The sequence below is a fragment of the Podarcis filfolensis genome, assembly GCF_964270895.1.
Source record: "Podarcis filfolensis genome assembly, chromosome: 5".
Taxonomy (NCBI): Eukaryota; Metazoa; Chordata; class Lepidosauria; order Squamata; family Lacertidae; genus Podarcis; species Podarcis filfolensis.
This window is the reverse complement of record NC_139608.1, coordinates 76,009,880-76,030,265: the sequence shown is the minus strand read 5'-3', so window position 1 is coordinate 76,030,265 and position 20,386 is coordinate 76,009,880. Positions and strand designations below refer to the sequence as shown.

Below are 20,386 nucleotides of genomic sequence, written 5' to 3'. Positions count from 1 at the left end.
AAGGTGCAGCCCAAATCCTCTTTGAATAATAAGTTCACAGCTTTGCCTTAACTGTAATTCAGGCGTCTAACATGATTTTCACCTTGAATTACCACAATCTCCTTCTTAATGAACCGAAGGACAGAGATGTGAGTTAAACATTCCCGGCATTTCCTCCAGAGCCACTGCCATGCTCTTTGCTTCCCATTAGGTGTCAGTGCAGACCAACGCAATAGGATGCCACTAAATATGCTTTTCTCCTTTATAAAAATGCGTCTAGGCACACTTTACGTGTGAAGACTATGTGACGCACCTATCGTCATGTCAGCTGGGGAGGGGAGACTGCCTTTATACAGTAAACACCCCTAACGCAGGCTGCATCCAAGGCCAGCTGAATTCGGGGCCCGTAGCTCAGGCATAGTGCCTATTTCACATGCAAAAGGTCCCTCAGCATCTCCTCAGCATCTCCAGCTAGGGCTAGCAGGAGAAAACCTGGACAGCTGCTGCCAGTCAGTGTAGATAATACTAAGCTATATAGACCAATGGCAGAAGGCAGCAGCTTATGTTCCTGTGAACATTTATTTATTTATTTGCTGTCAGGGGAGAGTGGCAAATGCCTTCCCCAGTCAAGGCATCAATAATACCCAAGGCTGGCCCCTGAGACAGAAAATCCTATAAGCATCTCTCCCCGCCCTCAGCAAATGAAAACACAAGAACAGAAAAAAATAATTAACAATTTGATACATGGGCATAGCCAAGGGGGGGTGGCAGGCAGGGGCAGCTGCCCCCCGATCAATAGAAATTTTAAAAAATATATAGTAAACTGAGGTTCTCCCCCCCCCCCCGACAAAAGGTCTGCCCCCCCCACAAATCCTGGCTATGCCCATGATTTGATGCCCTCTCACGATGCCAAAAGTCAGTTGCCTGAGGCGGCTTTCTCACTGTGCCTAAGGAGATGGGAGTAAAAATATGAAATGATCCAGTGGCAGGAACTGAATGTATACAGTGCTTGGGGGGGGGCACACATACCCCTAAACATTTTGTGAATTTAAGTTTGGCCTCACTGAGGGGCAGTATTTAATATGAATAGGAAAATGAGAGTACCCCTAAACCTTTTTTTTTTAGAAAAAAAGCACTGAATATATATATATTGTTGCAAGGAGCTATTACGATCCTGAATGGTCTGGCCTGTAAACTGCATCTCAAAGGAAGGAAAAGAGTTATATTAACCTTTCCTAAACCACTGGAAAATTGAATTGTAAAACCATTTAAGCCACACACCACCCCCACCCTCATTCAGGTGGCATTAAGTGTCTTCCTTTCTCTACCAAAGTGTTTGTGACTTGACTTTTCAAAATGCTCCCACCTGACCTTATGTTCTTGGTGCGTCTCAAGGACCAACCAGCCTTTGATGTTGCAGCCCTTGAATGAGCAATCATCCGGTGCTTTTTTCCCAAGAATCTAGTCTATTTTGTTGGAGCAAAATGGACAGAAAACAAAGGCAGGCAGGCCCGTGTCTTGGAACCAGGGCAAGTGACAGGTTGTTTTTTTGCAGAGAAGCCAAAAATGTTCGTTTCCCCTCCTTGTTGGGGAGGGAATGTGTTTGCTGACATTCTGCTGAACACTTCACCTGCACGGAGTCATGTCACAGGCCCAGAAGCCCAAATGCATGTGCCCAGTTTGGTACAGAGTGCTGAACCAAAAGGTTTAGTGGTAGCATGAGAATATTCTGTGCCATTGTTCAGTGGAGAGCTGATGGGAAGCAACAAACTGGCCTCTGCCACTAGCTAGGGCCTCAAGATCACCCCCCTCCTCCCGGTCTTCTCCCTCTTCTCCCTCTGACCCCTCATCATTGTCCCACCACCAACCCCTTGGTTCTGAGCCTTCTTCCCTTGGGGGTTCCCCAGTGGGTTACTATCACCATTCCTCTGCGTCCAACCAGTCCATGACACCAGCCACACCTCTGAAAGCGAGTAAGGAAACTTTCCTGGGATCCCAAAACGTCAGGCAAGTGAGTCAGATTAGCACCAAAGGGAGCTCTTATCCTGCCCATGGGCCTTAGAGCCTTAACCCACAGGCTTCAGGAGTCTCCGGTTGCCCTACGTGTGCCTAAGTGTGCACTCTTCCCACCTTGGATCAAATCTACGCTTCCAGGTGTCATAAGAAAGCTGCAGAGATAGTGCAGGATAGTGCGCACCCCGGAAATGATCTCTTTCAGCTTCTGCCTTCTGGAAGAAGGTACAGGGTTATAAAGACTAGGACTAGCCACCTGAGAAACAGTTTCTATCCAAATGTGATTTTGGTTTTAAACGCAGTGTAAGGTAGTCTCTATGGGAGTATATTGTATTTAATTATAGGGTATCAGAGTTTTTAGGGAGCTAACCAGGCTGGGATAGCTGGGATAGCAGGCTTGTTGGTTTTTGAATGTCTGATGTAGATTTTTTCAATTTCGTTGTCCTGTATGGGACAATGACAATAAAGATTATCATATCAGTTGCTCACTTAGGCAGCCTGTCTACTCCATCTTCCTGCAAAAAGTAACTAGATTAACTTATTTAGTTTCCTGTGTTGCAGGGGGTTGGTCTAGATGACACTTGTGGACCCTTCTAACTCTACAATTTTATGATTCTTATTTATTGTATTTATATATCACCCTATACCCGGAGGTCTCAGGGCGGTTCGCAGGAAAAAAAATCAAAATATAAAACCACAAAATATATAATCAAAATAAAAACAACCACCCAATACCGTCCCCCCACCCCTCCCTCAGATCACAGTTTTGGGCACCCACCTCACCTAGTTTTGACAATTCTTTTCTGTCCCTGTTTATTTACCCAAAAGCCACGAGCAAAGTTCATCTCCTCACTTTACACGTGACAACAATGCTCTTTCTGAGAGCCGAAGGGCATCCTCAAGTAGCTTTCTAAATGGAATTATTTCAGGATGAACAATGTTCATTTTATCCTACCCACTTTCAAGTGTGATCATTTCAAGGTACCAAAAAACCCCACATATGGGCTTGATTGTTTAACCTCTCAGCAAATAGGTGATCCATGGGAATGTTTGAAACAGGCAACAGTCTTAAGACTTACAAGCTGTTGGGATGGCTGTTGATTTTATTTTCTATTTTTTTACAAGTGTCAACTTATCATATTATCATCTTGATTTATTACTGGCCCTTTGTCCTAAGTTCCCAGGGCAGGACACCACAATTTAAAACACAACATTAAAATCAGTTTAAAACAAATGACAAAAACAGTGTGGGGTAGGTCAAAAACCATAAGTCAGGGTAAAGATGCATGTATCTTTATGTTTGGATGTTCTGTGCTCTGGTAATGATCTATTTTTATTACAGAAGTCACAATAGCCAATCAATAGGATTGTGATTTCACTTTGCTTGTCAACTTCTTCAGATTTATCTATCATCTATCTAGTGCATCTGGTACCTTCTTAGATTTCAAAGGACTGTGCAATTGAAACACGCAGAATCTGCTTAATACACTACAGAGGTTGGTACTACCAATATAATCAGAATCACAGGAAACTGAGTAGAGCAGCTCATTTATTTAGTGCTGCTTTTTAATGTGTTTACTGACAGATTTGCTTTGCCATATTCCATTGCCTCTTAGTGACAACACACACACACATATTTTTTAAAAAATCTATTTTATTCCGCTTCATTATTCTAGCTGGATCATTAATTCTGTCACCTGTTGGAGGTAAATAACTACACAGCCACCCTGAGATTTCAGTGGCCTGTGAATTGCTTTTCCCCTCGCCCCCTTCCTTAGAATTTCTCTTGTAATGTAATAGCTAGGCTGTTCTGTTTTGCAGAGGAATATGGATGGACTTTTGTATTCCTTGATTGATTGTTTAATAGCCCCTGATGGGCTGCTAGGGCCTTCTTTCACAAGGTGTGTTTGGGCAAGGTGGAGACTGAGCTGTTTTAACTATCTTACTGAGGGTTTCGCCATTATTTAATCCTGCCATTGCTGGCACTTGGCTCTCTGTGTTTTGTGTTCTGATGGGTGGATTGTATTTTCCTGTTCAGAAAGTTTGCAAGCCTGCTTGAAGGACCTAGTTTTATGTTAAACATTGTAAATAAATAACGCGTGTTTGTGTGAATGAATCCTTTGGATGTCCAGGGGCCATCTCTGGGAGTGGGGGTTTCTGTCGTCAGGTTTCATTCCTCCACCCATATCCATTTAACGTCATGGTTTTCCCCAAAGAATCTTGGGAATTGTGGTACCTCAACGGTGCCAACTTCACCCTTCTCAGCACCCTCAACAAACTACAGTTCGCAGGATTCTACATGGCTATGAAAGAAGTGTAGGACCGCTTTAGGTTAATGGGGTGGATGTGAGGGGTGCTTATTTTGGACTTTATGACCTGTAGCATGGCTGCTATACATCCTAGGAGGTAAAGGAGGCTGGGGCCCTCTTTGGCATGTGCTTTATTGACAAGCCCCTGTCAATCCCTTCCACAGAAAGCGACACAAAGACTAGAAGAACTCGCTGAGGGGGGAAAAAGGGCGGTAAAGAAAAGGGAGAGAAGGCTGGGCATAGGGCCGTGCAAGATGAGGAAACTACAATTTTGGACCTCTAACTGCAACTTTTTAAAAACAACAACAAAATTTCAAGTTTTACATAATTGGTTGGAAAATAAATGGGGGAAACAGAACCTAAAACAGACATCATTGTTCTGATAAAACAAAAATATGATTTATTATTTCCATTTCCATTATGTGAGAATAATACACTTTCCAGTGTGGAGCTTACTGCTATGGGGCATTTGAAGCTTGATATACCTTAGGGCTTCAACATGTCTTAATATGGCCCTTGTCCTGTGTCAAACAGCTTACCACAACCTCATTCTGAGATTTAACTCCTCATCTTGAATACTCAGGGCAGGAGGAGGCTATGACCCTGAACCCTGTTGCCCCCTCGCCCATCACCATCCTAGTCATCCAACACTCATGTCAGTAAGCCATGTTCATGAAATAAAAATAATAAAACCAAAAGTCCAAACGCCACCAAAGAAAAGAACTTTAACTTGCCCCAAATATCCTGGGTTGGATTCCAGTACTGTGTGTGACTAGCAGGAGAATCCTAAGCATGCCTACTCAAGACATAGTAAATTAAATGGGGTGTACTCCCAGGTAGGGGGTTAGGAATGCAGCCTAACTTGCCCCATTACCTTCAACAGTACTGCACTGATTTAAGTCCTACTGGATTCAACCATCTGGTACCTTACCACATCTTATCAGAGATAGCTACAACGTGAGAAAATGTAATCCTGCAATTCCCACTCCAACCCAGCCTAAAATAACTATATTTTTAAAAAACAACCTTTGGGTTTCCTCAAAGTTTCTCATATCTCTGCTTGAGAATGAACCTGAATTCACTTCAGATTTTGCTTTAGACAAAAACTTGTGACAACCAAGGGATATGCAGGACACACAGAAATATTGCTAGTCTTAATGTAATTCTTTCAGCCTAGCACAATTTTTTTGTGCGTGTGAGAAAGAACTCCCAAGTAAAATTTGCTTTAAAATACATTCTGTGAGAAACAGTGGTGGCAATCCTGTTAAAAACTGAGATTTTTAACGCAATATAGTTTAGTAATACTGTCTTTCAGGAGCGAATGTTGCTCACTGTTCATGTAGGAGTTGGGGCGGGGGTGGGGGGGTGGGAAGACTGGTGAAGATGTACTGTATGAGATGTATGACTATCATTGTTGCTTCATCCTGTAGAACCAGTATTTCCAGCAGCTATTACCTACTAGGGAGGATTCTCAAACTGGCATGATTGTACCATATGGGAGTGTAAACTGCAGAAAAGAAAGGGTGTTTGAGCGCACAGCAGTTCTTTGCTGACTGGCTTGCACTTCTGACACAGGGGAGCCATGATAGGGATCACTTATTGATTCCCCATCTCTTGAATTTTGATTTCAGTCACTGATACTTGGTTTTTCACTTGCCAGCATTTACAAAGCTGACGTATTCTAGCATTTAGGCTTCAGGCCATCTATGTGCCAGGTTGCAATATCTTTAGTAAGGGAAAGCAACCAGTCAGAAGCTGGTGCTCAACTGCAGATTGCTGGCTAAAATCAGTTCAAGTTGTGCCTCAAAAGTAGACTCAGAACTATGGCCTTGGGCACATAAGCAAGCGTAGAACTTCTGTCAGACAACATTGATTCTTAAGATACAAATGAAGAAAGATTGCTTCATAAAATATTTTACAAAGCCCCCTCAATATACATGTGTTTTACAATATCAACGTACGTAAAACAAAAACTAACCAAAACCACCAGATTACTGCCTCCTGAAGACTATGGATGAGAGAGGGAGGAACGTGACCTGGGATAATAGATTGAAATGAAATGTAAATACATGTAACACCACAAATGTCCCTTTTAACTTTATGTATTTTGTATTTTTATGTTGTGAAGCGCCCTGTGATCTTTGGATGAAGGGCGGTTTTCAAATTTAATAAATATTCTTTTGTATTCTGTTGGAAGCCGCCCAGAGCGGATGGGCAACTCAGTCACATGGGCAGGGTACAAGAAATTAAAATAACAACAACAACAACAATTTCTTCCCTCTAGTTCATGGGTAGGCAAACTAAGGCCCGGGGGCCGGATCCGGCCCAATCGCCTTCTAAATCCGGCCCACTGGTGGTCCGGGAATCAGCATGTTTTTACGAATAGAATGTGTGCTTTTATTTGAAATGCATCTTTGGGTTATTTGTGGGGCATAGGAATTCGTTCATTATTTTCCCCCCAAAAATATGGTCTGGCCCCCCTCAACGTCTGAAGGACAGTGGACTGGCCCCCTGCTGAAAAAGTTTGCTGAGCCCTGCTCTAGTTATCCTTCTCTCCCTCCTCTCCTTTTGTTGACTCTGGCCAGTGTTGAAATTTAGACTAAAATTATTCATGTAAGGACCTGCCCTTTTGCTTTTGTTACATGGTAGAGCACTGCTATACTGATAGAGCTATATAAAGTAACTATGATGAGGATTTCAACATTGTCTCCTAGGTAGGGTTGGAGGGGAGAGGGCCAGTGCCACTCCCCTCACACGCACATCAACAGTTTCACCAAGGGCCCTCCTTTATTTTATCCCATATATGTGAATGGAATTAATTCTTATGGGGCAAAGTAAAGTCCAGAAAGTCCAATGAGAGTTCTTAACCAGCTTGCCCTTGCCCATTACTGGATGTTCTCCATTTTGATCAAGACTCTTGAGATCAAGAGTCTCTTGTTTTACTGACTGAGTTACGTTGCTAGGCTAGAGAATCAGACTATATACAATATTGGTCCACACTAAAGCCAAACTACAGGAAGAAAAGGAGTTAAATGGCAGCAGAAGCTTGTGCATTTAGAGACAAGAGAACAATCAGAAGTTTGGGGCTGGATTAAATATTAAGCACATAATTACGGCATCAAGGGAAGGGAAACACCACAGACATTTTCCAATGCCAGATTTACCATGGACCATGTTGTGCAGCTGAAAACAAACATTATTTATACAAATATAGAAAAAGAAACATTTTCCATCTTACTGTAGGTTGTTTTATTTTGAAAAATAAAATTGTATTTTATGGTTTAATATTGTTTATACAGTTGTACCTTGGAAGTTGAATGGAATCCATTCCCGAAGTCCATTCAACTTCCAAAATTTTCGAAAACCAAATTGTGGCTTCTGATTGGCTGCAGGAAGCTCCTGCAGCCAATCAGAAGCTGCGGAAACCCCATTGGACATTTGGGTTACAAAAGAATGTTTGCAAACCGGAACAATCACTTCCGGGTTTGTGGCATTCAAGAGCCAAAACATCCGAGTTTCAGGGTGTTCAGGACCCAAGGTACGACTGTATTTTGAAATAGATATATATAGGGGAACCAAAATCTTTGAAGTGCTTTGGGCCTCTACAGGTCTTAATCTGGCCCTGGTGGTGTTGTGTGTATGTGTTGTTATTTCCATCCCCATCATTCGGCCCAGACTGAGGTCCAGCTCCGAGGGCCTCACTGCGAGAAGTGAGGTTAAAAGGCAACCAGGCAGAGGGCCTTCTTGGTAGTGGCACCCGCCCTGTGGAATGCCCTCCCATCAGATGTCTATGAAATAAACAACTTTCTGACTTTTAGAAGACATCTGAAGGAAACCCTGTTTAGGGAAGTTTTTAATGTTTGATGTTTTATCGTGCTTTTAATCTTCTGTTGGGAGCCGCCCACAGCGGCTGGGGAAACCCAGCCAGATGGATAGGGTATAAATAATAAAATTATTGTTGTCATTTGCATGCTGCTTTTAACCCAGAGGTCAGCAAGGTTTACCTCGCCTGGGCCGGTTCACTCCAGCGGAGATCCCTGTGGGCCGGATTGTGAGCGTGCGCGGCTGCGATTTCCGGCATCTGCGTCTGCACAGACACAATTTTCGGCATCTGAGCATGCACAGACGTCATTTCTGGCATCGCGGAAGCGAGTTGCCGTGCAGCGCCGGTTTAGTGCAGTGCGAAGGGACTCGCTGTGCGGGTGGCTCGGTTTGGGGGTGGCTCGTGGGCCGGTTAAACGACCCCCGTGGGCCGCTTGTGGCTCATGGGCCTTAGGTTGCCTACCCCTGTTTTACCCCATGGGTCCTTCCCGCAAACCAGAGCAACAACCCATTTCAAACTCAATAAAAAGCAACGCATCCAACAGCCAGACCACAAAAAACAGGGGATATTAAGTAGGTAAGCTGTCAAGGGAGCCCTTGGGCCACTGAGTCAGCACTGCTGCGGTTTGCAGAACTCTCCAGAGGCTCCAAAACGCGTCCCCAAAAAGGGAAGTCACCATGACTGTGCGCGGGCGAGGAGGAGCAGGGGGCGAGGAAAGGAGCTGCAACCAGCCAGACGGAACACCAACTACAAATCCTATCAGCCCTTCGGCTGGCTGGCGCGCGCGCGCCCGAGCACGGCCGGCGGCGGCGCATGCGCGACGTCGCCCGGCTCGTCGGTTGAGCAACGCGGGCCGTGATTGGCCGCGGCGGCGGCGGCGACGGAGGGAGGCCGAGTGTGTGAGCGCAGTGACGGAAGGAGCGGGGGGCAAATGGCGGAGAGATGGTCCAGGGCCCTGTTCAAAGAGCAGCCGCACTAGTAGTAGCAGCAGCAGCGGCGGCGGCGAGAATCCCGGCGCGGAGGAAGCGGCGGCGCAGCAGCAGCAGCCGGAGGAGGAGGCGGCGGCGGTGGTGGCGGCGGCTCGGCGGCTCCTGCGAGGACGCGAGGCCGGCGCTCTAGCCCGGGCGGCCTGTGAGGAGAGGCGGCCGGAGGAGCCCGAGGCCCCGGGGGCGTCGCCCGAAGGCACCGAGCGAGGGCAGGAAGGAGAGAGCCCGGGAGCCCGGCCGTTGGGAGCGAAGCCGGCGGAGGCCCCGCCACCCCCGTCCCTCTCCACCTACCACGGCAGGTTTCGTTCCCCCCTCCCCTTCCGTTTCTCGGTTGTGGTTGTGCGTTTGTGTGCTCGCTTCCTCGGCCTCGCTGTGGTAAGTGTGGAGAATTAGAGAGAGGCCGAGCGAACTCCCGGAGGCCTATGCCGGGATCTCCGGCGTTGGGTGAGGAGGAGGAGGCGGCGGCGGCGGCCTGCTTTCTCTTCCTCGCTTTCGGACACGACGGGAAGCCTCGCAAGGCCGCAGAAGGCGAGGCGGCCCCGAGGATGAAGCCGGGAGGCAATCCGTATATAAATATGCGTGTGTACATAAGGAGAGGGGGAGGGTGGAGGCGTTAACCCCGAAGCCTGGATGGCCTGCGTTTCTGTGACTATAAACACCAAGCAAGGGATCTTGTCTCCCTACTCCCTCCCAAAGCTTAAAAAATACCCCTCCCCGGTTGCCCCCCATGGCACGCAACCGGGATCGGGGGCTGCAATCCCGGGCAGGAGGACTCGGTTCATAGCGGACCGCGGCGCAAGTGACTCCCGAGGAGACGTGCGCGGCGAATCGGTTCCTGCGACCTGATTATTTCGAGGGTTTTAACCCGCCGCCCTGCATTTCTCCTCCCCTCCCTTCCCGTCGCCCCCAATCGAGAGCCGGGCGGTTGCGAGCAAGGGGGGCCTTGGGGCGATCAGGTGGGTCGGAATCCGAGAGAGAGGCGTCGACTCCCAGCGCCGAGGCCTCTTCCGGGGTAAGTGCTGAGGAGGCGACTTTGGCCTCATCCTGGAACGGCCCGCTTCGGCTCGGGATGCTCCCGATCTCGGGGGGCTGTTGCCCAAAGTACGAACTCCTGCCAAGCTGTCTCGTGCGGTCCTGTATCCCCCCTCCCCCAGCTCGGACTAGGGTGCGGCTTGGACGCCGCCTCGGGTTCAGGGCCTCTCCCCCCCTTCCCACCCACCCGTTATTATTCGTAGGGGTCCCTGTCCCGAAACAGAGGCCGCAGTGGCTCTCTGTTTCCCCGCTTTCCCCTATGGTCGCGCTGGCGCTGTCTGCTCTCTTGCAAGTTACATGGGTGGGTGGGGAGCGAGGCGGGAGGACGGTAACAGCCATGAGAAAACCGGAAGGGAAATGACGACATCTTCCATTAACTTGGTGTTTTAGTTCTGGATGACACGGTATCCCCATCCTCCCGCCCCTCCATTGTCGTCATAGGGCACCATCGCCCGTGCCTTAAGTTAAAAGGGGGAGGGAGGGAGCTGGCCGCCTTTCATGATCTGAGAAGCAGTGCAGGAAAATACATTAAGCCCCTTGAGGCAGGCTATCTTTAAAAGGATGATCAGGTGGCTTTCAATATAACTTTTTGAACAACCATATGAGCGCAGCATTAATACTTAATGATGTAGTAAACTTTGCACATTTATATTCTGTGATCTTCTTTTTCACTGTCCTAGCCTTAGCTAATATCTTAGTGGTCAGCAAAGAATATGAAAGGGCTAGGTTGTGAGCTGCAAAGTAAAACTGAAGCACTCTTGGAAGAGTAGAAGGCAGAAAGGAGAAGGTGCTTCAGTTGCAAACATTTCAAGGCTAGTTTTTTTCATAGTGTGCTTGATCTGATTCAGAACTTTAGATCAACTTCGGTGTTTTGAATTTAAATAATTCCTAGTCTAATCAAATGAAATTGTAGGGTGGGCATAGAAAACCTGTGGCCCTCCAAATCTTGCTGCGGTACAGCTCTCATCATCATTCACTATGGGTCTTTGCTGACTTGGTGGAGTCCATCTGGAGGGCTGCAGGTTTCCCCATCTCCACAGTAAAGTAAAACAAGTTATTTACCAGGCAATTTTGCAAGATGCTGTTCTAAAAACTGGTGTGTGTGGCTGAATGTAATTTGTTCTTTAGCAAGTAATACTATTACTGAGCACAATTCAAAGTGTTGGTGCTGACCTTTAAAGCCTTAAACAGCTTCGGCCCAGTATACCTGAAGGAGCATCTCCACCTCCATCATTCACTGAGGTCCAGGTCTGAGGGCCTTCTGGTGGTTCCCTCACTGCGAGAAGTGAGGTTACAGGGAACCAGACAGCGGACTCGGTAGTGGCGCCCACCCTGTGGAAGATCCATCAGATGTCAAGGAAATAAACAACTATCTGACATTTAGAAGAAAGCCCTGTGTAGGGAAGTTTTTAATGTCTGATGTTTTATCACTTTATTATTATGATTATCATCATCATTAATTTTGTTGGGAGCCACCCAGAGTGGCTGGGGAAACCCAGCCAGATGGGCAGGGTATAAATAAATAAATTATTATTATTATTATTATTATTATTATTATTAACCACCCCTATAGCATAAGTTGACAAGTTGCACCAGTGTATCAATATTGATACTGGGTGAGACCAGTACAGGTCATATTTGAATTGCCCCTTTTACCAGCATGTATTCATATATCATTTGATGGTCTAGTAATAAATCTATCCTGGTTTAATAAAATATTCCACATATTTCAAATAGCAACTTTAAAAAGCTTGAAGAATTAAAATGACAATAGGGTTTTAAAAAGAAACAAATCTTATGATAAGGGCAACAGCGTTTATAAAACAATCTTCTTCTAGTCTTGTGGGCGTAAGGATGCCTATGTTTGAGAGGATGAGATCCACAGCCTTAGGGTATTCCTGAACAATGTACGATACATGGAATATCAGGATTTTAGTTGTTAGGGATGCTTTTCATGGCTTGATAACAAATCAATCAATACATTATACTTTCTTTTGTCTACTGTATTACATTCTACAGAACTGTTCTAGACAATTTGAATCTGTGGCTGTTTTTGCAAACACTGACTTAGTTGTGTGTGGGTCTGTAGGGAATTATGTGCTTTGATTGAGATGGGACCATGGGTGTAGCTGGGGGGGACGGACAGCTGCTCCCCCAATCAACAAAAATCAATAAAAATACTTAACTAACTGAGGTTCTGACCCCCCTAACAAAAATCCTGGCTACACCCATGAATGGGACATAAACCGAAAGAAAGGTTGCCACAGTTGCTACCTTATAGGCAGAAATAAAATGAAATACTGAAAATAACATTAATCTACTTAATATGTATGTATGTAAAATGGGATTAACAGTTAATAGATATTTTTGCCGTTTTGTCTTGTACAAGCTTTGTGTCTTGAATTTTGTGTGTTGAAATACTTACCTGGTATATTGAAACATCAGCTTTTTTCTCTTTAGCAGAATGTTTGTCTTCTATGCTGATAAGAAACTCTTTCCCCCACTCAAAATATTGAGTCTTTGGATGTTTTGTTTTTGAAATTTCAGTAAGATGCACTGTGGTCACAGTCAGTAGTTTTATCATCTGTTAGGAGGTTCAGGAATGTTTATTAAAACAATATAGCTGGTGTCCCAAGTTCTTAGGAAAACTACAAAGAGACTCACTGTTAAGATAAGAACCCCAAATAGTGTTTTGATTCCATATCATGGTTGAAGCATGGGCCATTTACTGCTAAGAGGAGAGCTAATATTATGGCTGTGGTTTAAACCACAAGGAGAACAGGCTGTGCTGTCATTGATGATTAAAGCTGTTTATGGTTGTAGCATCAGAGTCATGGAGTGAGCCACTGGTGTTAATCATTTTAGAAGCAGTAGCCCCCCCAGAGTGTTGTGGTCAGAGGCAGAAGCCTGTACCCATAGCCTATGAGCTATGTCCCCTTCCCCCCACTCCCATGGTTTAACTCCATAAATTTAAAGCGTTCTTGCCCTGTTCATCAACCAAAAAGCCTCCCAGGACAGCTTGTAGATAATCTTTTTAAAAAAGTAGTCTCTGACCTCATGACACACAAGGCAAAAGTGTTGAGGAGGGAAGATGGAAACTAGCAAGCACAAGAACCGCTTCTTGATGTTGTCGGGTTCTTATAACAAGCAGCTTTGATGGCAACAGTTCAGTGAGAGAAGAAGCCCAAAACATCTGCAGAGCTGGTGGAGTGGTCCTGCTTCCCTTCTGCCTCAGCTGCAGTCTGATGGAATAGTAAAGGGCAAATTTTCTACCTTGGGTAGAAAATTTGCCTTTAAGGCTTGATGGGAATACTTTCTAATACGAATGGCATGTCATCGGTAGTATAAAAACAAACAAGATCATGTAAACAATTGAAAGGGAGCTTAACTATGCACCCCCCCCAAATAAAACTAATGTCAGGTGCCGTCTGTGAATGTAGTGTGAAAAATATTTTAAGATGACGAACTTGAATTTTTATCCATAACTTGTGTTATTTTAGGTTGGCGGCAGCTAAACCAGTGGCCCTCCAGAGGTTCGGAATTACATTTCCCATCATTCCTGATGGGTCTGATGGAAGTTGTAGTTCAGTAATGTCTGAAGGGTCACAGGTTAGACAGCCCTGCTTTAGCTGATATTCTGTAAAAGTGCCATGAGTATTGTTTCTTGTAATTATTGTTTATTTGAAAGATGCTTCTGTGTGTAACTCTTAATGTAATAAAATGTAGTAAAAATTGTATTCTAAAAGATACTCATTTTTTTATTTCTACAGAGAATATGAAACAGTTGTCAAAATGACATCCAGATTTGGGAAGACGTATAGCAGGAAAGGGGGCAATGGCAGTTCAAAATTTGATGAAGTTTTTTCCAACAAACGGACTACTCTTAGTACAAAATGGGGAGAAACTACCTTTATGGCCAAGCTAGGACAGAAGAGGCCCAACATAAAGCCAGACATTTCTGAAATTCCTAAGAAACCCAAAATAGAAGAGGAAGCAATAGAAGACCCATTTGGATTTGACAGTGATGAAGAATCCCTGCCAGTATCTTCAAAGAATGTGTCACAAGCTAAAGGTTCTTCTCAGTTGGAGTCAGTTGAACCATCTCAGTCTGGCGACTTCTCTTCTGTACTTGAATCTAATAGCAAAATTACTCAGTCAATCAGTGAAGATATTTTGTCCAGCAAATGTGTGTCTTTCGAGAATGCTGTTCATGGATTAAAAGAGAAGAACTCAAACAGAAATATGGAGGATGGTGACCTCAAAAGCAGCAGTGTTAACACTGTAATAGCAGGTAAGCTTGGATAATACAGTTAATTTCAGAGTTAACAACTAAAGTCCGCCAAGTTGGCCACTCTTTTGACCAAATAATGTTTTCTTTCAGATTCAGATGCTTATCAGATCCTCTGCTTTAATTGTTCCATGGCATGGGCTTATGCATAGGGATTTCTGGTTGTGAGAGATGAAGTTTCATAAACTTCACATATTTGCAAGTTGGAACGTTTAATAAATTTGTCCTCACTAGCTGCAAGTTGAAAGTCAGGGAAGCAAGGAATTGGTTGAGGGATCTTCTGGAGCACATTTTGGAGGTGTGCAGTGCGGAGGAGGGAAAGGTGAATCCGCACCCAGTATGAGTGGAAGTTGCCCAAACAACGATGGATTCCTCCCTTTACAATGGCTCTGCCAACTTATGTGTGATTAAGTAGTGTGTTAGCTTTTAAGATTAAAATAACTTTTATGACAAGTGCAGTATGGTTGCTTTTGTTCTTTCCTTTATTATTTTTAAGGCACCTCTATAGTGATGTAGAAATGTCAAGTTCTCTGCAGAAATGTCAAAATATCTACTTTGTATATTAGAGAAGTAAGAGAAACAGAAATATGATTGAAACTAGGGCTGATATTTTTTAGCCCTTTGTGGATGAAGTGAAAAATCTAAAATTGGAGTGGAGCAGAAGAAATGTCCTGGGAGGGGGCAGTTGCAGAAGTTTGGCTTTTTGCTTGGCACATAGCCCCAGGACTCTCCAATATCTAGCTTACGGGTGAGGCTGCAGAGATCCTGGAGAGTGGTGCAAGGCTTAAAAATAGTTTAAAAAGAACAGCACTTGAATGCCACTTAATGTTGCATTAAGTGGCAAACCAATGACCAACCCCCCCATAACTCCCATAAACATTTTAATGAACTTATTTTGCCCTGTCGGATGACAAGCCTCGTGCTGCTGTTGTGAGGAAAAAACAGATTTGTAAAACTAGAGGTAGGATGCTACTGAAACAGGGTTCTGTTTTTGCTGTCTTATTGGTAACATGCAGAGTAGGGACTGAAGTATCCTCCCTACAAAATAGAACATGTAAATCACTTCGTATGAGATCAGGGGGTCTGCACTTTGTATGTTACTGCAGAAGCAAGGAAAGCACAAAACTGACTTGCTTGTGCTTCTGTTTTGCTCACTTGGCATAATGTGCAACTGGTTTTGCATTTTATACATAGCTGTAAGGGGAGGCTTGTGGTGTAATTACCTGTATTTTAATGTTACTAGTTTCTGAAAATGTGTTTAAAAGTTGGATAAAAGACCTAAGGTATAACAGGAGGTGAGGTTCATTTGAAAATCATAGAGCAATAATACTCATTAGCAAAATCCACCTGCTCAAGAATTGAAGAAAAACAGATCATGTTTACCAGAAATCTCTGGTGTGCTCAAATTAAATCCCACAGAGTAATACTCATCTGGATTCCTGAAATACTTGATAAAACAACAAGTGTTCATTCACTACGCATGTGCCTGCATAGATAATCAAATTAAGGTAGTATACACATATATTATATGATAACAGTATATGATCTCTAAATCTGATCACATAAGCTGTGATCCAGGAAATTACTACATTTGTTACTTTCCTAAATGCATAGTTGGGCACTCGAAGTCTGGCATCTCACAAAATGTCGCCCCCTCAGCAGCTTAAATTTCAGACAGAGAGTTATGGAATGTTTTAAGTTAGTAGGGCTCTGCTGTGCTCTTATGTCCAAGACTGAAGATTCTAATTCATTTTTAAAAGCGGGTCACTTGCTTGACTGTCAATTTGGCATTGTTTGCATGTCATCCTAAACCATAATTTAGTAGGAACAAATCACAATGAGCTTGCTTCACCCCGCCATACTCTTGTCCATCCTAGAGGAGAAATACAGAAGATTTCACTTAACATGTTCAATTGTTGGACTCTGGACCAACAAACCTGCTTAGCTATGATAAGTTTCAAACAAGTCACCTTCAAACAGTAGTTATTGAGGCAGGTTTGTTTCTACTAAACATAGTTAAGATTGATGACAGTTCTGGATCCAGATGGCATGGCAAGCTCTGGTTAAGCAAAACTTGAAACAAACGCTTCTGAACTCCTTCCGGAGTCCAGACACATGGGAGGAAAAGAGAGGGAAGTAAATAAGCAGTTTGTTGCTGCTTGTTTCTTCTAATTCACGTTGCACTGAGCTTTGGTTTAGCATGATGCAGAAATGCAGCCGCTATGTATACAGTTTTTTTTGATAGGAATGTGAGTTATGATTAGAGATGTTGTAATCAATCTGATGCTGAGATGCACAGTAATCATAATGATTTATGTAGCTTTTGTAAATGTTGCCTCCTCCAATTGATAGTACAAGCTAATAGCTCTTGCAGCTAGAAAGCCAAAAACACAAAATCTAGAACATGTTGCCTAACTTTTGATCAGCCCCATACGCCATGGCCATTGGCCAGAGATGATGAGAGTTGTCCATAAACACCTGGAGAGGCACAGCTTAGCTATCTCTGATCTATAGAACCAGCAGAACCTCTTTATATTTCAGAGAGATCTTGTGTTCAGAAGTGCTAGGATGATTTTTATGTGCATAGTGAGGAGGGTTTGATCTTGCCTTCTGGCTTTCTTGATAACACTCTGGTGTGTGCAATCATGAGTAGTAGTTGGGAGGAGGTTGCTTAATGTTTGCCTCCTGATAGACGCTTGAGCTCTGCTAATGAAATGCCATACTAATGGAAAGCTTTTGTGCTATTACACATGATCTTCCATGCTTTTCCTCTCTCCAGAACTGGATGAGTTTATGAACAACAGCTGATTGAAGGAGTTTGCTCTCCTTATGCAGGTGAAATGAAAGTATGTAGGTGCCATGCCAAATTAAGAGGGAAGAAGGACAATCCGTGTAGGGCTATCCTTTACCCCTTTCTGTAGCTGCAGACTTTGACTGTCAGGTACTAAGTGTCACATCCGTTTTTTGAGTATAAACTATTCTTTCATGAGTAGTGCATGTTCTTTGGTAGTTAGTGCCTGTTTTACCCAGACCTTTACAAATGTAGTCTGAGACAACTCTTTATGGGCACATGTTCTAACTCCTTTTTTACTTGAATTCCTCAAAAACTCTGTAATGGTTCTGTTTGGTCACTTTGGAAAACTTATCTTGATGATACAGTTGGGAGTTTGCTTAAAGAATGGTTATATTATCTTTTCTGTCCTTTACAAGTAGTAATACAGCAGATACATGCATAGTCGTGCCAGTTTTCCCTAATTCATTTTATGATTCTAATTTATAGTCCTATAAAATCATGATATTCCTTGAAGCCTCCCTTTCCTATTAAATATCATTTATTATCTGTATAAAACACAAGCTTGTCCTGGTAAGGATGTGGTTAAAGGGAACATCTGTTGGAAGGATTCTAGATAAGAAGGCTGTGGAAAGGTTACATAAAGATTAGAGCAACAGCTCGCCCAGCAAAGAAGCAATTTTGGTAAACGTGGTAGGAAATAGTCAAAGGACAAAGCAGAAGTAGCAAGCTAAATTCTGTTGTCAACAGCATTCATCCTTAAAGAGCTCTACTGCTGAATTCATGAGAATTGACATTGCATTTCTGCTTTAGAGCACAAGCAGTGCGGAGAGTTTTGTTTGATTACCACTGTTGGTAGAAGTTGTAGTGAAGCTTCAGTTTAACTATTTGTGATCTTGAAATATTTTAGACACTTGGCGGATAGCTTTTTCATGGAACATGAAAATGGGTTATTTGCCATGTAAATGTAGGTACTCGTCTTAATTTATCAGTAAGTATGTTTTGAAAGCTTCATACTACACTTGTTGACTTGGAATGTTTTGAAGCCTATACAGTGGTACCTCGGGTTAAGTACTTAATTCTTTCCAGAGGTCCGTTCTTAACCTGAAACTGTTCTTAACCTGAAGCACCACTCTAGCTAATGTGGCCTCCTGCTGCTGCCGCGCCACTGGAACACGATTTCTGTTCTCATCCTGAAGCAAAGTTCTTAACCCGAGGTAATATTTCTGGGTTAGCGGAGTGTGTAACCTGAAGCACATGTAACCCGAGGTACCACTGTATGTGATGAAGTGAGGGTGGAATAGCTGGAGATTTGTGAGGAAAGTAGGGTTATCTGCAGCTTATATTCACGAACTTACAAAAATAGTCTTGGAGCAGGCTTGTGCTCGGATGTTGCCTGGTTTTGGCTGGGCCGGCTCCCAAGATGGCGGCACAGCAAGTGAGGAGGAGAAGGAAGGAGCGCGGACAAGACAGCGAGTGGGGTCTGTTAGGAGGAGGAACAGGAGGTACAGCCGGTGTGCTGGGACTGGCACTAGCTGCCTGGCTTTAGCCCGCTGAGGGGCATGTGAGTCCCACCAGCCCCCGCCTCTCTCTGCTCGTCCCATCAGGGGCTATGGTGTTGCTGACCTTTTGGAAGCTGCTGCCGGCGGCGGAGTGAAAGTGCTGTCCTCTTGGCCCCCACTCCTCGGGTATTGTCTCCCCCCCCTTTAATTTTAAAGGTGCGGCTTATATTCGGGTGCAGCTTATATTCAGACCAATACGGTACTGTACAAACTGATTTCAACAAATTAGACTTCCTCATCTCCAAAAGTACGATGCACTTCATTGGGGAGATCATTTGAAAGTTTTGAAACTGACACTGAAAAAACTCTGATATAGACCCTTGTACTTCTGACCTCATCACGTGTAGGAATCACCACGAAAGCCCCTTTAGCTGATTTTAAACCAGGACAGGTTGGTTTGGCAAAGACATTCTCTAAGATATTTGGGTCCCAGGCTATTCAGGACAACATAAGGACTTTGAATTCAGGCCGAAACTTGCAAAACATGTAGTTGTTTACTAGAGGCGAGTGACCATTCACCATTTTGAAGAAGTGTTATTTGAATTGGTACAAATAAAGAACCAAATAAAGATTGCCAAAGACAGTAAAACAGTATGCTAATTACAACATAAGGAATAGACACAAAGCATGGTTACCATACACATTGCAGAAGCAGGCCCTTTGAAAAAGCAGAATCCAGTCATTTAAGTAGTGTACATACAATTCTCTCACCTCATGCTTCAAGTTATTTATGAGGATCTGTATTAGAGAAGGAGAGTAGGCACATAATACAGGCAACATCTGGTGACTGATGCTAGTCTTCAGCACAAGGGGCTGGGCCAGTTCCCAGTGGTTGTGCCACTTTGCACCATCCCTCCTCACCATTCCTGTTCACTCTAGCAGCAGCAGAAGCTCCCTATGACGTGTAAGTGAGCAGTATTCCTTCCCCAATGGCTTCATTCCTGGCAGAGGTAGGTTTCCTCTGGAGAGCTGCCTGCTACCAGCATGGGCAAGGAGCATAGCCAATAGCAGGACTGATTCGAGATTTCTCATGACATTTTTGTCTCCCTTTAGTAGAGGAGCATGGCTGATGGAGGCAGCCGACCTTGTATTGCCCACCAGCAGAAAGTTCTTTTCCTGGACTCAAATGTAGGTAATGGCAGGCTTGGTTCTGCAAGTCCCATCATAAAGATGGTAATGTGTAATTCAGCTGCAAGTTTTAATGAGATGAGCTTGGCACATATTTTAAGATTATATGGCAGAGAAACATGGCAGGCTGTCAGGGCAGTACTCCATTCTTCCTTTGGCAGCCTGCTCATTTGCCCGGATGAATTTTTTTGTCGCCAGTGGTGACTAGGTGAGTAGTTAAAAAGCAAGTCTAAAAATAAGAATAAACGATAAAACAATAGGGAACGAAACTTTGTTTGCAACCTTAAAGCCTCTAAAAAAAGCAAAGTGTGTGACCTGATACTTAAAATTCAACAAGGCAAACTTCTTCCAGAAGGAAATTCCACAACCTAGGTTTTATTTGAGGACTTTTCCCTTCACTTCTCTACCTTCACAAAAGAGAACAGTGTAAATTGAACATGAATGGTCTATGATTTTGCTGATTTCTCTGACCGTT

At 44.0% G+C, this 20,386-nt stretch overlaps 1 protein-coding gene across 3 annotated transcripts in view; it reads left to right on the top strand.

The window, feature by feature from the left end:
- Window positions 1-20,386, top strand: part of WAPL (WAPL cohesin release factor) — a 55,912-nt gene that overhangs the window by 6,767 nt on the left and 28,759 nt on the right. Inside the window, exons 1-2 of one of the 3 annotated variants that reach the window (XM_083614583.1) lie at window positions 9,013-9,409; window positions 13,913-14,433. In XM_083614583.1, the coding sequence (XP_083470709.1) occupies window positions 13,935-14,433 (499 nt within the window). In that variant the 5' untranslated portion in view covers window positions 9,013-9,409; window positions 13,913-13,934. Of the gene's footprint in view, window positions 1-9,012; window positions 9,486-13,912; window positions 14,434-20,386 lie in introns of those variants that run through there. The other 2 variants (XM_083614581.1, XM_083614582.1) reach the window with 2 other exon arrangements.